Raw genomic sequence first — 16,669 nt, 5'->3', positions numbered from 1 at the left:
TAGAAGAGCATTTTCTCGCACGGATTAGCATCTATTACTGGTATAAATATTGATTTTTTGAAACATTTACACATAATCTTAATTGCTCTCTCCTCTGAATTTGAAATTAATGCTCAAAGGTTTCGTGATTATTGCATTAAAACCAGTGAAATATTTTTCCAAAACTACGAATGGTACTCTATGTCCGCCACAATACACAAAATATTAGTGCATTCGTCACAAATAATTGAGTCTTCAGTAGTACCCGTAGGTGTCCTGGCAGAAAATGAATCTGAGGCGCGAAACAAATTTTATAAAAAAGATCGAACTGGTCACGCTCGAAAGGATTCAAGAGTGCACAACATACTTGACATGTATCATAGAGCTATGGATAGCTCTGACCCATATATTTCAAGTTTATATTTGCAAGAACGTACAAATAGTTCAAAAAAACTTCCTTTTCCTCGACAAGTCATTGATCTTTTTAAAATGAATGAATTGCCACCAGAATTGTTATTACCTTCAACATCTCAAGAAGCCTCCAGCTGCAATTATAGTTATGATTCCGATGTAAGCTTAGAGTCGATAAATAATTATTCATTGGAATTAGAAGCGGCTGAAAACGAAGATTAAGATTAATCCATAAGCATTTACAACTTCTTTAAAATTATAAATTTATGAATTAAAAAATAAATTAATTTCTTGGTAGCATTCAATATTTTTTTAATAGTGGGCGCGGGCAGCCCATTTTTTCTAAAGCTTTTTTTGTCAGAAGAAGTCCGTTTTCAAAATTTGATGAAGCCAGCGTTTTGGTAAGTATTTTTGGCGACAATTTGGGTTTTGGATATAGGAAAAAGAGGGCGTGGACCTTTCAATTTTTTCTCAAGTTGCTTTTTTGTACCAGGAAGTACGTTTTGCCACTACTTTGAAAAAAGGGGGCGTGGCCCGCCCATTTTGTTCTCAAATCGATTTGTTTATCATTAGAAGTCTACACACCAAATTTGGTGAAGCTAGCTTGCCAGGAAGTATTTTTTGCCGCTAAAATCCCAATTTCGGCCATAGTGCACTGTTTGACACTCTTCGAAGAAGGAATGAATTCTCGCCTCTTAACTTCTTTAATTTACCGGCAGAAACTAGAGCATTAATTCAGTGTAAAAGGCGTGTACGAAAAATGTGGCAAATCAGTAGAAATCCAAATGCCAAAACTAATCTCAACAAAGCCACTTAAAAGCTGTTCAAATTATAGAAATAAGGAAGAATAATTGATGTTAGAAGAGTAAAATTTTGAATAATTTTTTCTAAACCCCGCGCTTACTCAAAATGGGCGAACATCTTCTACCCGTGCAAAGCGAAACCATATCTGGCAGCGATGGAATTCCAGTAGGCCCAGAAGCACTTAGACACTACGGAAGCAGTTGGAGCGCCAATGACATTCAACCTGAAAATAATCTGAAAGTCATACGGTCATACATTTAGAGGCAGCGAGTGAATCTGCGCGTGTTATGAAGCCAGCGCAGATAGAGGGCAGCGAAGTACCGTTTAGAAATTTACATCAGCCGAATATAGTACCGTTTTCACAACAACGAACAAATGATGCGACCCCGTTTCCAGATTATCAATGTGTACAGTTTGCGCCGCTTCAATGGTATACTGCGCCTGAAGCACATGCACGTATTCCGATGCCTCGCATAACACCAAACGATATGGATGCATGGTGCACATCGGTGGACTATTGGTTTAAGGCATGCAACATGAACAGCGACGCTCAACGTTATTATCAGTAAAAACGCTGAAAATACTCAACTTATTACCAACTCAGGCATTGGCATGTATGAGTTTCTCACGACTGAACTTCTCAAATATTTTGGTGAAAGGTATCATTGCAAAATTCAGCGATTATTGGAGGAGATGGTACTAGGTGATCAACGCCCGAGTCAACTATTTAATGCCATGAGACGACTGGCAGGAAATTCCTCTTCGAAAGAAACTCTTTGCGCCATGTGGATCCAACGCCTACCGGAATTAATAAGAGCAACTGTAATCGCACGCGAAGGTACTATATACCGACGCTATTATAGAAACATTAACCCAGCGTCAAATTTATTCATCATTGGATCACGCCGCCAGTACATCAGCTCAGACTCTACAAGACGCAATTTCTCAACTATCAAATACGATTCACGAATTACAACGCGAATTTGATAATATGTACACACGAGAACGCAGTCGCTCACGCACTAGTCGGATTTCCTCGACGACATAGTCAATCGAGTGAGCGAAAATAGTCCTCACACAATACAAAAGAATGTTGGTACCATCAAATTTTCGGAGACTCCTCGCTTAGTACCGCATTACCCTACATTATTTTGCGATGTCTCAATGACCCAAGTTAGACCCATCGTAAACGATTTTTAAGCAGAGATTGGAGCCAACGCAACTCTAAAGATGATTTCTCAACAGTTTGTTTGGTTAAATATGCGAAAGGACTGCAAAGCATTTGTTCGTGGCTGCATCCATTGCAGCCGCAGCAAAGTTTTACGCCAGGTCAAGTCTCCATTACAACGTTTAGAAATGCTAAACCAACCCTTTTAAGTTGTTCATGTCGATATAATTGGACCATTACCTCTTAATCATGGATTCAAATATTGTCTCACACTCATCGATCGCATTTCGAGATGGCCCGAAGCGATACCTCTTGTCGACATCCAAGCAGAAACAGTAATTAGAGCTTTCTTGAACGAGTGGGTTGGACGATACGGCTCACCTCAGAAGATAATCACAGATCAAGGAACTCAATTCGAATCCAAAATGTTTCAAGAGATGTTACTAACATTAGGTACTCAGCGTAAACGTACATCACCGTATCATCCACAAACGAATGGATTGATAGAAAGGTGGCATCGTTCATTTAAAAACGCCATACTAGCCACCGGAAAATAATCTTGGGTAGATAATTTAGGRCTTACTCTTTTGGGACTACGAAATGCCGTTAAGGAAGACTTAAAAGCTTCCGCAGGCGAAATGTTATATTTCGCAGCCGCAACGCGAGTTTTTTACTACAAAACCAAATATGCAGCCGAACTCAATTTTTGTTGAAAAATTACATCATCTTCAAAAAATTCGTCCCGTCGAAACTTCATGGCATTCTCCAAGTACACATTGGTAAATAAGAATTTATTTCAATCAACACACGTATATGTACGCAACGATCGAGTAACTCCTTCTATGACAGAACAAACGATGGACCCTGCAAAGTTATTTAAAAAAACGACAAAAAATTTACAATCGAAATAAAACGCAAAAACATAGTTATTTGAATCGACCCCCTCAAGCCAAGTTACAATATAGCAGATGAAGAACCAGCTGTATTGCAAGTCAATCCACAAAAAATGTAGAAGGGGGGTAATGTGGAGATCACCACTCTACACTAATTATAATAATTACTCCTAACTTTTATTTGTACTGTACATAATAGTTATTCGTACCATACTTCTTAAGTTTGCCATTTTATGTAATTTATCCTAAAACTTAAAGAATGTAAGAATGTTAGATCAAAAGCACAAATTTTAAATATAGTTCGTCAGCGACCATCAAGGTGTGAACAACGACTCGCTTAGTACCGCATCATCATCAAATATATTTTAAAAAAATTGTAGGTGTTGAACACTTACTATTCGAATAGTCGGCATCGAATGGTTAGCCGGATAGTCGAAAACTATTATTCGAATAATTCCCTACCCAGTTAATCCGGTTAATCGACTAGTTGAATACCAAGAGCTCCAGTAAATAGCTCGAAGAAACGTTCACTACTTTTAGTAGCGGTGGTAACAACTATGATGCTGAAATATTAGAATTTTTGACGCACCATGGCAAATGTATTTACCAATGAAACATATTTCGCCCGCGTGAAGGAATAAAATTTCCAAGATATGACAAAGTTGCAGCCTAAGTAACTAGGTGCTTATCTAAAAAAGGAATTATGTCTCCTACACTTATCTATAATTCTATATTAAGACTTAATAATTTCTTAAACGCAGTGGAAGTGTGCTGCAGTTGTGACAGTACCGAAACCAGATACAGTTGAGAACGAAATCACTTCATATAGATAAATTAGTTTGTTGTTGTTGTTTGCCTCTATTATCCAAAATATTCCAAAAATATTAAATAAATATTAGTAGCGAATAAGTAGATTCCTGAACATTAATTGGGGTTTTGCCGATAACACGGCAGTTACATTGCTGACTTTTAGAAGGTAAGGAATACCCCATAATCTGGGCCAACTACCGCGGGATAAGTGTCCTCAATATCGCATATAAGGTTCCATCGAGCGTGTTGTGTGAAAGATTAAATCCTACCGTCAACACACTGATTGTACCTTCAGGAATGGCTAATCAACAACTGATCAAATATTCACCATGCACCATATCTTGGAAAAGATCCCTGAAAAGAGGATCGACACACACCACCTCTTCGTCGATTTCTATGCTGCTTTTGACAGCAACAAAAGGAGCTGCCTTCATGCCGCTATGTCAGAATTTGGTATCTCCGAAAAAATAATAATACAATCTTAGACAAGAGTGTGCAACTGCTGGTGTACGCCGATGACATAGATATTAGTGACCATAAAATTCGCGCCGTTAGTTCTGCTTTCTCAAGGTTGAACAAAGATACGAAACAAATGAGTCTGGTAGTGAACGAGGGCAAGACGAAATATCTCCAGTCATCAAACAAAGAATCGTCGCGACTTGACTTCCACGTCACTGTTGACAGTCGAAGTCGTAGATAATTTCGTCTATTTTGGAATCAGTATTAACACCTCTCCATAGCTCTTGCCAACAGCAGCTCCTTTGGACTGAGTAGGTAATTGAGAAGTAAAGTCCTCTCTCGACGAAGAAAGATCTAACTCTACGAGTATAAGTCATTCACTGTTCCCGTTCTACTTTATGGTGCAGAGGCATAGACGATGACTGCTGAGTAGGCGTTATGAATTTTCGAAAGAAAAGTTCTGCGGAAGATTTATGATGATGGAAAAAGATGTTACTCCTCTAATATAGCTTTATGTGGAAGATAGCAATGGATTTGATTTGCCCTAACCGTCAGAAACTGTGGTCTTTCTTGCCTATATTCGCGGCCAATTTGCAAAAGTCTTATTCTTTTAAAATTCATTTTATCCCTTTCAAACAAAAATACTTAATTTTTTGAGAACACTTTTGTTGGAAAAATGGAAACATGATAAAAAACCCTCCGAAATAAATTCTTAAATCTCTATTTCAGGATATATCACGGATGCAGCGTAAAAAATATACGTTTTTTTAATTGTAAACAAGTAATGAATGTCTCAACTATATGACCACAAGTATACAACAGAATTATATATTCATATGAAGATTTGAATGAATCTTATGTGGACTATTTGGCTTTATTCCATAATCATCTCTGAGGATATAATACGGATTTTTCCTTGTTGTTGTAATGGTTGTCTATCCCTGAAGTGTGTGGCATCCGATGACTGGCCATTCAAGCACAAATGGTTTCTGCTTGGAGAGGAGCTCGTTATTTTCCTTAACCGGAAGCATACACTCCCTATGTATGTGTTGGACCTTGCTTCTCGTTTCGCTGCAACCAGGCGACCATACGAGCAACCGGTGTTGCCAACGTTTATTTGTTTTTGCCCCATGTGCTACCATTAAGCGACATGTGGAGTTTGTTTGGCTCTGTACTTTGGCAGTTATCGCGGGAATTTAAGGAGTAAAGGAGCACAGGCTGTCATACCTAATATTAGTATTGAGTCGTAATTTTTTTTTTAGAAAAAAAATCTCTGCGAATGGTAGGCACCTTGCCGCGGTGCAGGGGCTTAGGCGCAAGGCATACTGGGCGCCCCCAACCTGCGTGGATGGTGCTGATTAGCACTGCCCATACGGGATGTCGTAGCGCCGGATGCGTGCGCTTAGCAAGAGCTACCACCTCCTTATAAGGGTGTTACGCGACTTCTGTGCCCATTGGATGATTTGCAGCCAGAAGGTAAATTCGGCTGTATTTTAACGGAGCCTCCCCAACATCCTGCTGGAATGGGGAGTAACTGTGGCCTAACCGCTTCAAGGGGCTCTGGCGTGGCGGACCTAATAGTTCCCCATCAAAATAATAGACCCGGCAGCTCACCTTGTTGAGCAAAGGGTCGTACGAACAAGGCGAGCACGGTAAAACCAAACAAAAACCAATATTCGGACCACGTGGAACAAAGGCAACAACAAAGGAAAACGGACCCGGACATAGGGTCAAGGAGCTAGGCTGAAGTTTAGCTTCCTTGACACTCTTTCGCCTGTTTGAGGAGCACGCCAGGGAGGATGATGACGAGGTGCCCTGTTGCAGCGGCGTTCACCTGGCGAAAACGGCTGGTGCCACTGTAGCTGCAACAAGCGCCGCCAAGACTCCCACCGGAAGGGGCAGTGGGTCGGACTCGGGTGAGTCACATCGGGCAGAGCCTAACGGTGCTCGTAGAAGAAGAAAGAGGAGGCGTAGAAGAGTTGGGCCGTTAAAGGCATTCGCATGGCTGTACTGCCTCTTAACTACCCGGCGGAATCATTGAAACCGGATGAGCTCAGAGTGCTCCAGGACCTCCTCATGGAGGAGGTGTTCAGAGGGAAGGACTACACGGCGTCCTTCCTGGGAATGGAGTTTAGAGGAGATATGCTGCAAGTGGACTGCATGGATGAAAGGCCCTGTCCTTTGTGCGAAGAGGGCGGAAGATTTGACAATCATGCATAGCATGACAATGTTCCTCCCTCGGTGCGGGGAGAAGCCCTATGAGTTCGCCCTAGGTCTGGTGAAAAACCAGAACCGGGACCTCAGCATCTCTTGCACGTCGTCAGCAGTAAAATGAAGGAGATTGGAGAGATGTAAGGCTGGAGATTGTACTTGTACATCGACGACGAGTCGTACAAGTACGTCTGGTCAGCGAGTTTCCGCCTGTACTACAGGTTCAGCACGGTGGTCATGCGGCCTCACAGGCCTGCAGTCATCGGCAACATGAGAGCTGCAACGCCTGCGACTCTCCAAAACAAGGGCTTCGAAAAACAGGTAGTGTCTGTGGCAGCTCCGGAGGTGGCAAAAATGCAGGTGGACGAGGTGTCGGAACAGCCCTGCGAAAGTAGGACTAAGCAGGCAGTGCCAACGGTGACCACCGACGTCCCCGATGTCGGCCTCTGCGGTCAGACAGCAGAGCTAGCCTCCACGCAGGAGCTCCTCGACGGGTTAGGAGACCCAACCCATATTATAATGGCCATCAATACGAAGATTTCCCAAGTGAACCTGGCTTCAGCATAATTCCCAGGGCAGGCATATACGGCCCCTCCGGAGGTGGTGGAAAGGATGGTGGAGCACTGCAGACAGTACAGGCTCCCCCTTATCATATTCTGCGACGCCAACGCCCACCACGCGGAATGGGGCAACACCGACTGCAACGTAAGAGGTGAGTCTCTTTTAGAGTATATAGTAGGTAGCAACTTAGTGATAGAGAATGTAGGGTGTGAACCCACATTCGTAACTATAAGCAGGAGGAAGGTGCTGGACATTACCTTGAGCAATGAGCCTGCAACCGGATTGGTCTCGCAATGGAGAATCTCGACGGAGCTCTCCTTGTCAGACCGCAGGATTATAAGGTTCAAGCTAAAGGTAGAGGTCAGCCAATTCCCCCCTAGACGTAACCCGCGGAAGGCGAATTGGGACACCTTCAGGGATATATTAACAAACAGACGATAGGGTTTCAAGCGCAGGATTACGGACTAGGCTATCTGAGCTGAACGGGTCTGTAATTAACGCTTATCATGGCAGTTGCCCTCTAAAAGCGCCCACAAATAAACGAAATTGTCCTTGGTGGTCAAGGAAACTAGCAGACCTCCGAAAAAAAGTACGCGGCCTGCTTAACAAAGCGAAACGAACGGGATTGGGCAGAATAGAGAAGCTACCTCACCTTATACAATAAAAAGATTAGGTCTGCAAAGCAAACTAGCTTCAGGAGATTCTGCGAGAATGTCGCCACTACGCCAGAAGCGTCTCGGCTGCACAAAGCTATGACCAGGGGCACAAAAGATGTTGAAATAGCAATCAAACGCGGCGACGGGACCTTAACGACCAGTCTGGAGGACAGAGCCACGGAGCTTCTCCGAGCGCACTTCCTCGAGACAGTTCGGGAGATCGAACACAGGCCATCCCGCTAGAATTGGCGTTCGATGGCCTCGTTTGAGAGATTCAAGTCTCCGGGGGCGGATGGCATCTTTCCGGCGCTGTTACAACAGGGGGAGCAGTTTCTGCTGCCTCACCTAGTTCGGCTGCTGAGAGAAGGCCATGCAATGGCGTATATCACCGAAATATGGAGGACAGCGAAGGTGATTTTCATACTGAAGGTAGCAAGGACAGACTACTCGTTGGCGAAATCTTTCAGGCCAATCAGCCTAACGTCTTTCCTACTAAAAACCATGGAGAAGATCGTGGATCAGGAAATAAGGATGAAGGCGCTGAAGAGATTACCGCTGCATGCGGATCAGCATGCCTACAGAGCGGGCAGATCTACCAGTACTGCTTTGTACCAGCTGACCTCTGAGATAGAGTTCACTGGAGCATGGGGAGGTGATGCTTTGCGCGTTCCTGGACATCGAAGGTGCCTTTGATAACACGTAGTACAAGAGTATAGCCAGGGCACTGGAGAAGAGGAATGTGGCCGCACCAGTGTGTAGACGGATAGAAGCCGTACTGAGCATAAGGGTGGCTGAGACCACAGTAGGTGACAACAGAATTCGTCTCGGCACAACAAGAGGCTGCCCATAGGGGGATGCGTTATCACCCCTGCTACGGAGTTTAATAGTAGACGACCTGCTAACACTGCTAACAGACAATGGGATCCGCTGCCAAGGGCATGCGGACGACATTGTAATTATGGCAAAAGGCAAATATGAAGACACTCTCTGTGACTTAATCCAAAGAGGTCTAAACCTAGCGAAGGAGTGGTGTAGGGAGGTGGAACTGAATATCAACCCCTGCAAGACGAGCGTAATCCCGTTTACGAGACGCAGGTCCCTACCCCGAATTAGGAATCTCACACTAGGAGGCAATGAGATAGGAATGACCAACAGTGTCAAATACCTTGGGTTGATGCTAGACTCCACGCTGAGGTGGAAGCAGCACGTAAACCTGACTTTGGTCAAGGCGACAAAGGCCTTAATGGTATGCAATTGGCTGGCAGGAAGGTCTTGGGGTTGTAAGCCAAGGATAGTAAGGTGGCTGTAAATCATTATAGTAAGTCCGGTAATCACATAAGGGGCGGTGGCCTGGGCCTCAATAGCGTCGCAAACTTCGGTTAAGACTAAGCTATTGAAGCTACAGCGGATGGCCTGTGGAAAGTTGCTTACGCTGGCTTAAGCTAGCTTATGCACATTATAGTTTTTTCTTTATTAGGTTGATAGATTTATGTTGTTATTTCTTTGTTATCGATTTCTATATTTTTTTATTTGTAGACCGATTGGCTGACTTCGAAAACGTACTACTGCAAAATTTTGATGCGGTTTTACTACAGTTAGGCTGTTCACGATAAGGTGGTTATCGGGTTATGTGATTAAGTAAACAACAACAAAATGCGGTATGACAAAATAACCAACTTTAACCAACCTAGACCCTTGTTTACAGATTATGTGGTTGTTTGCTTATTTCCAGTGTTAGAAAGTCGTTGGAATTTTACTAAATGGCATTTCCATTTAGATTTTCTTATTGGAAGTTCTGCTATTAACAGATTTTCTTTACAATTGCATTGTGATACTGTTCAGGGCGCAAGATGTCTGCAAATTTTATACAAAGAATTTTTTTAACCCTTAAAATTGGGATTACTTAATAAGCACATACCTTCAATAAAGTCCATTTCCTGAATAGCAGAACTTATTTTAAATTCAATTATATTGCTTTTTAAACTTTGTTTAGGCATTTTATAAGTAGGAATTTCATTGAACTTAAACTGTAAAGAATGAACAGCTGTTTGTGTAAAAATAAGCAAATAACCATACAATATAGGATGTTCACGGAGCATGGAGGTGTTTTTAATCTAATAACCATGCAACGTCAAATAACATCGTATTACTATGCATTGTACATTTAGACGTTTTACAACACTTTTACTGCAAAGTTTATTTTCGTCAACAGCTGTTTTAGAAACTTAAATTCAACGAGCGTAAAAATATCAAAATGCATCAAAATAAAGCCAAGAGTGCAATTATAAACGTTTTTTGCGTTTCTCTGAAAATAACTACATAAAATTTTTCGTAAAATATTTAAATCAAAATATAAAAGAAAGTGCATTTAAAATAATTTCAAAAATAATAATGATAAAAAGCACATTAGAAGAAAGGTGCCTAAAAATTCGGGATTCTGGAAAACTATTAGTGAAATGCCAATTGATGTATTTTTCTCCCACTTTAGGATGAAACCTTCCACGTGTATATACATAAGTATAAGTTTTATATATTTTACAAAAATACATTCACAGAAGCTTCAAGCTATGTTAAAGCCATTATGGAGAACATCTCGAACTGGTCGGTCTTGCTTATCGTTAGAAAGATGTATGTATATGTTCCGTGAATTAAGTGATCGTTTTCACTTACATAGGTATTAGGACTGCATATTACAACTTTATTCGTACAATAAAAGCAATTGGTCACTTAAAAGCGAAGTTAATAAAATTTCCACCAACCGGTCAAAGCCAACGAGCTACTAAGGAGCAATTCGAGTCTAGTCGTGCTCTGCCCTCTCCATTTGTGTTAGGGTGTGTTGATGGAATGCATGTTCGCATTCAGCAGCTTAAAACTTATAGCATAAGCTATTACATAAGAAAAGGACTATATTAAAGTATTATTTTCTTCAGGTATATTTAACACTAAAATGTAACTTCTACTCGTATATATGTAGGCAATAACGGATAGCAAAATGCGTTTCACTGATGTATTCGATGGATATCCAAGACGGTGTCATGATGCATCCATATGGCGCAACAACCCAATACGACAAGCTATCATAAACAAGATGCTTAAAATTTCGCCACAATATCATTTATTGGGAGACGGTGCTTATCCTTTAGACTTTTTCAATGGTACTGTACAAAGATAATGGGTATCTTACACAAGAACAAAAAGGATTCAACTATGTACTAAGTTCGGCAAGAGTCTTCATAGTGCAGGGGGCCTATTCTGTAGCTCGATTCGAAAAAATTTACTCGAATTCGGATTTTTTATATTTCGTAACTAGACTTTCGGATTTTCAAGCCAATTTTCGAATAAAATATTCGTTAGCTTTTGAGTTGTAGAAAGCAAAAACGAAAATTGTACGTATTTATTCTGGCACAGGGTGGTACAACTTTCGWAAAATTATAAAGTAGATCCGAATTTCGAATAGAATACATTTACGAATCGAGATACAGAATAGGGCCCCAGGCTTTCGGTATTTTGAAAAAAATAAAAATAAAATCGGATTCTTAATTGTCTTTAAATCCAGAACTTGGTCTTGGCAAAGCACATAATAATGGCTTGTATGGTGCTTCACAATTTTATTATTGAAAACGAAGATTGTAATATTGGCGAAGAAACTATAATAAATCAAATAGACGTTGAATATAATTCCCAACCTAATGTGTCCACAAATTTATTAAAAGAAGAAGCCATACGAAAAAGAACTAATCTAACTACTTTACTTTCAGCTTAATATTTACGTGCTTATTATGCAATGGCTGAAGCAAGAGTCTACATGTTAATTTTCAATCCTCTTCTAATGTTTTTTTTTTTTGCTAAATTAATCTATAATTTTTAATTTGAATTTTAGTTTACTATATTTTTATAAGATATTTGACATACTTACTTCCCCATTAAACTGTGATATTTAATATTTTACTTTTAAAGTTGTAATAACATTTATTTATAATTTGTATACATTACGATTATTTAAAAATATAACATTGAAAAAAAGTCGTAAATGTGCTTTGCACAGCCAACTAAACTCTGCCAGTAATGTATTCTATTGGTAATTAGACATAGATGTCAGTAGCAAACGGAGGCTTCGCATTTCCTCCACTTTTTGCTTATCCACTTCCAGCTTTTTTTTTTCTACCTGCATCAACTCTTTTAAAATTTCTTTGTCTGCAGAGGCTTCTTTTTCCAAAAAACTTACAACCTCGCACTTCTTTCGATCTAATTTTGATTTTGACTTTGGCGATGTGCTATCTAATTCAAGAAAATCGTTAGTACCACCGGTTCCACTCAATATATCATATAGCGATGAATCTAAAGTCTCCTGAGGAACGGTCACATCGCTGCGAGTGCCGTAAACATCGTACATTTCCTCATAAAAGTCCCAGTGGGTGGTAGCTTCTTCTAATGTATTCTACGTTACCATAAAATTGAGAAATTTCCTGGTTATATCATCACGGCTGAATGGAAATGAATTTGGCTCAACTTCTTTAATATTTCCACAGCACTGACCTTTTTTGCGTTTGGCAGCGAAGCAGCTTTTTGCGCTCGTAATTCCATTTTTTGCTAGATTCACTACAAATAAACCATTTAAATATAAATTAATAAACCAATAATATCAATGCTTACCAATCTGAATTCGCCATCGTTGCTTTCAAACCTTGAAAAGCATCAAGTTTCTAGTGATGCACGCTTTTCTGTATCACTGCGCATCGGCTACTGAGTTAATGCGTTTCAAAATATGATGTAATGTAATAAATACTGAGGATGCTTTATCGAACTTCGAACTTTGTTCGTATGCAAAGCGATTGACGTTTTCGAAGTCAGCCATTATTATCAGCGGACAAGTAACAATCATTAAGCATACATGAATGCATAGTGCATATGTGTTGCCATTTCCAATAGTTTATATTTATTTGATACATTTGCCTTTGAATAATACATAAATATATTTACGTATGTACAAGCAAGTATCAATAGTAATACAAATTGGACATTTGTTGCATCGACGGTCAAGATGCAACAAACGTCCAATTTTTTATTACAAAAACAATGGCGTCTTTTGAATGAAATGATAAGGATTATAGAAGTTGGAAGCCCAGTTATGGTGAATTGCCAATAGAGGTAGGAATTGAAGTTATTTATTGACATTATTTCTTGTAACAGTGTTCACGTGATATTATATTATGATATTGCATATAGTATTTAAACTTTAAGCATATACATTTGTGTTTGTTAAAGTTACGAGTTAAAGTATAAAACATATCTATTGCAGATTATTCAACACATATTTCGTTTCTTAAGATTCCCAGATGTACAGGTAGCCGGAAAAACTCCGTCAGCGATGGCATGAAGCTTCATTTAACACTGAATTTTCTAAAAAAAAAATATAATTCGATTTTCAAAAGTTTGCCTTTCGGACAGAAGCTCCCCTGCTAAAGACTTCCTTTTCGCAATTACCACTTTGAAGAAGTTACTTTTGGCCTGATAAAAACATAATGAGTCACATTGGAAATACTGCAGAGGAAATAATATTTGATAGTGTTGATGTGGGTGACAAACAGTTTTATGCTATAATGAGCCTTTTAAAAAAAATTCGTGCAATAACTATAACTCGTTGTTCACCCCTTTTCATGTCTGGTTCGTTTTTAGACAACATTGATGATTGCTTGTCTGTCTGCATAAATTTTTGCAGAATCCAAGATCTTTCCTTGAAAGATAATCAATACTTATCAGATGCCATTTTATTACGCATTAGAGAAATGATGCACAGTATTAGTATATTGGATTTATCTGGATGCCATATTGCATATCGCAATGCTATTCAACGACGGCTTTATCCCAACAATATAGACGTCACACCAAGTGATTCTATGTTGACGTTTAAGTTCATTATGAGTGTAATATCAATGCATCACCAAAATTTACGTAGCTTAAATCTTAGTAATACTCTTACAGGTCCTCCATCACTAATGTCTTTAAGTGATCTAAGTTTCAGACAAGGCGACTCCCATCGTGCGACTTCTTCAACCTGCTTCTGGAGAAAATAATTCGAGCTGCATAAATAGAGAAGGTACCATCTTCTACAAGACTGCACAGCTGCTGGCGTATGCCGATGATATTGATATAATAACAGACAGACAGATAATTTTGTCTCTCTTGAAACCAGCGTAAACACCACCAACAATGCCAGCTTGGAAATCCAACGTAGGATAACTCTTGCCAACAGGTGCTACTTCGGACTGAGTAGGCAATTGAGAAGCAAAGTCCTCTCTCTGACGAACAAAAACCAAACTCTATAAGTCACCCATAATTCTCGTCCTGCTATATGGTGCAGAGGCTTGGACGTTGACAACAACTGATGAGTCGACGCTGCAAGTTTTCGAGAGAAAAGTTCTGCGAAACATTTAAAGTGCTTTGCGCGTTGGCCACGTCGGGTAGGTCATGTTGTCCGAATGGACGAAAACTCTCCAGTTCTGAAAGTATTCGACGCTGTACCCTCCGGGGGAAGCAGATGAAGAGCAAGACCTGGCTACGCTTGGAATATTCAATTGGCGCCACGTAGCAAAAAAGAATGACTGGCGCGCTGTTGTTAGCTCGGCTATAATGGCGTAAGCGGTGTCTACGCCAATTAAGAAGAAGAAGATCTAAGTTTTAAAGCGTTTCTATTACAAAATGTGGGGCTTGCTAATTGTAGGCAACTAAACAATATATCACTTCAGTCATTTAAAAAAAAAAAACAGAATAAGCTGTTGACACTGTACTTGTCCGGCACCATCTGCGTTAATGATAGTTGCATAGATGCAATTGTAAAAAATCTCCCATTACTGCAAGAACTTAATATTTTCGGCTGCATTAATATTACAAACAATGATTCATCATTGTTGGGTGAGCTTAAATACCTAAAATCTTTAAACGCGTTGCGATGCGACGGTATACAATCAGAAGGCCTTACCCAAGATGTCGCAGCGAAACCAAATGCAACACTTTTATATCTGCAAATGGCGATCATCACCAGGTGGGCGATGGCCTCGTTTGAGAGATTCAAGCCTCCAGGAGCGGATGGCATCTTTCCGGCGCTGCTACAACAGGGGGAGCAGTTTCTGCTGCCTCACCTGGTTCGACTGCTGAGAGATAGCCTTGGAATGGCGTACATCCCCGAAATATATATACAGCGAAGGTGATCTTCATACACAAGGTAGGGAGGAAAGACTACTCGTTGGCGAAATCTTTCAGGCCAATCAGCCTAACGTCTTTCCTACTAAAAACCATGGAAAAGATCGTGGATCAGGAAATAAGGATGAAAGCGCTGAAGAAATCACCGCTGCGTGTGACTCAGCATGCCTACAGAGCGGGCAGATCAACCAGTACCGCTCTGTACCAGCTGACCTCTGAGACAGAGAGTTCACTGGAGCATTGGGAGGTAATGCTTTGCGCGTTCTTGGACATCGAAGGTACCTTTGATAACACGTCTCACAAGAGTGTAGCCAGGGCACTGGAGAAAAGGAATGTGGCAGCACCAGTGCGCAGATGGATAGAAGCCGTACTGCGCACCAGGGTTGCTGAGACCACAGTAGGTGATAGAAGGATTCGTCTCGGCTGCCCACAGGGGAGTGTGTTATCACCCCTGTTATGGAGTCTAGTCGTAGACAATCTGCTAGCGCTGCTAACGGACAATGGGATCCGCTACCAAGGGTATCCGGACGACATTGTAATTATGGTCAAAGGCATATATGAGGACAATCTCTGTGACTTAATCCAAAGAGGTCTAAACCTAGCAAAGGGGTGGTGTAGGGGTTGAACTAAATATCAACCCATCCATGATGACCGTAATCCCGCTTACGAGAAGCAGGTCTCTATCCGGTCTTAGAAATCTCACGCTTGGGTGTAGTGAAATAGAGATGACCAACAGTGTTGTTGTTGTTGTTGTAACGGCAGAATTCTGCCGAGTTGACAGTCCTTGGCCGGATAAAAATCCGGGTCCGTTCCGGTTTTCGTAGACCCGACTGTCGAGGGAACGGATGACCAACAGTGTCAAATAACTCGGTTTGATGCTGAGGTGGAAACACCATGTAAACCTGACCTTGGTCAAGGACACAAAAGCTTTAATGGCCGTAAGCCAAGGATCGTTAGATGGTTGTACACCATGATAGTGAGACCGATAATCACATAAGTGGCGGTGGCCTGGGCCTCAATAGCGTCGCAAACTTCGGTTAATACTAAGCTAGTGAAGCTACAGCGGCTGGCCTGTGTCTGCATGACGGGTGCAATTCGCACCTGTCGAACGGCAGCTCTGGAGGTTCTACTCCGCTTCATTTGGTTATTGGTCAGGTAGCCAAAGACACTCTTCTGCAAATAACGGCTGAGGGGTTAGAAAAAGGCAAGGTAGTCTCGTCCCATAGGATGGAAAAGATAAGTGGCATTATACCGTTGGCCCTCCTCCCAAGAGACAGAGCTACCAAAATAGTTAACTTCAGGAAAAAGTTAAAGGTCACCCTCGGCAGTAAAGACGAATGGAACGACTCCAACCTCGAGCTGCTGTTGAGAAACAGCACTTCGTTCCACTCGTCTTTACTGCCGAGGGTGACCTTTAACTTTTTCCTGAAGTCGACTGCAATATTAAGTTCCAGTCTATACTTCTTCGTCCAGTTCGAGAATATGGTCGCTGTGGATTTGGTAGGGGAAAGTTGGAG

The 16,669-nt window shown here is 41.0% G+C and overlaps 2 protein-coding genes across 3 annotated transcripts in view; both read right to left on the bottom strand.

The window, feature by feature from the left end:
• The window catches only part of LOC108975758 (zinc finger protein 502-like), a 26,868-nt gene that overhangs the window by 6,276 nt on the left and 3,923 nt on the right, over nt 1-16,669 (bottom strand). The gene's annotated exons all lie outside the window — the stretch shown is intronic.
• LOC108975759 lies at nt 11,984-12,721 on the bottom strand. Its single transcript, XM_018944464.1, has 3 exons — nt 12,606-12,721; nt 12,489-12,551; nt 11,984-12,390 (listed from the first exon to the last, which is right to left on the bottom strand). Exons 2-3 carry the CDS (start codon nt 12,534-12,536, stop codon nt 12,025-12,027), a joined length of 414 nt encoding a protein of 137 aa, XP_018800009.1. The 5' UTR covers nt 12,537-12,551; nt 12,606-12,721; the 3' UTR covers nt 11,984-12,024.

Source organism: Bactrocera latifrons, unplaced genomic scaffold (assembly GCF_001853355.1).
Source record: "Bactrocera latifrons isolate USDA-ARS-PBARC rearing strain unplaced genomic scaffold, ASM185335v1 scaffold_698, whole genome shotgun sequence".
NCBI lineage: Eukaryota > Metazoa > Arthropoda > Insecta > Diptera > Tephritidae > Bactrocera > Bactrocera latifrons.
The sequence above is the reverse complement of the archived record's forward strand: the minus strand, read 5'-3'. Positions and strand labels throughout refer to the sequence as shown.

Bases quoted from the DNA above. Each gene is read 5' to 3' on its own strand.
- LOC108975759 (XM_018944464.1), bottom strand. From the start codon at position 12,536: ATGGAATTACGAGCGCAAAAAGCTGCTTCGCTGCCAAACGCAAAAAAG. The intron at 12,391-12,488 runs GTCAGTGCTGTG...ATGGTAACGTAG, and splicing joins CGCTGCCAAACGCAAAAAAG to AATACATTAGAAGAAGCTAC.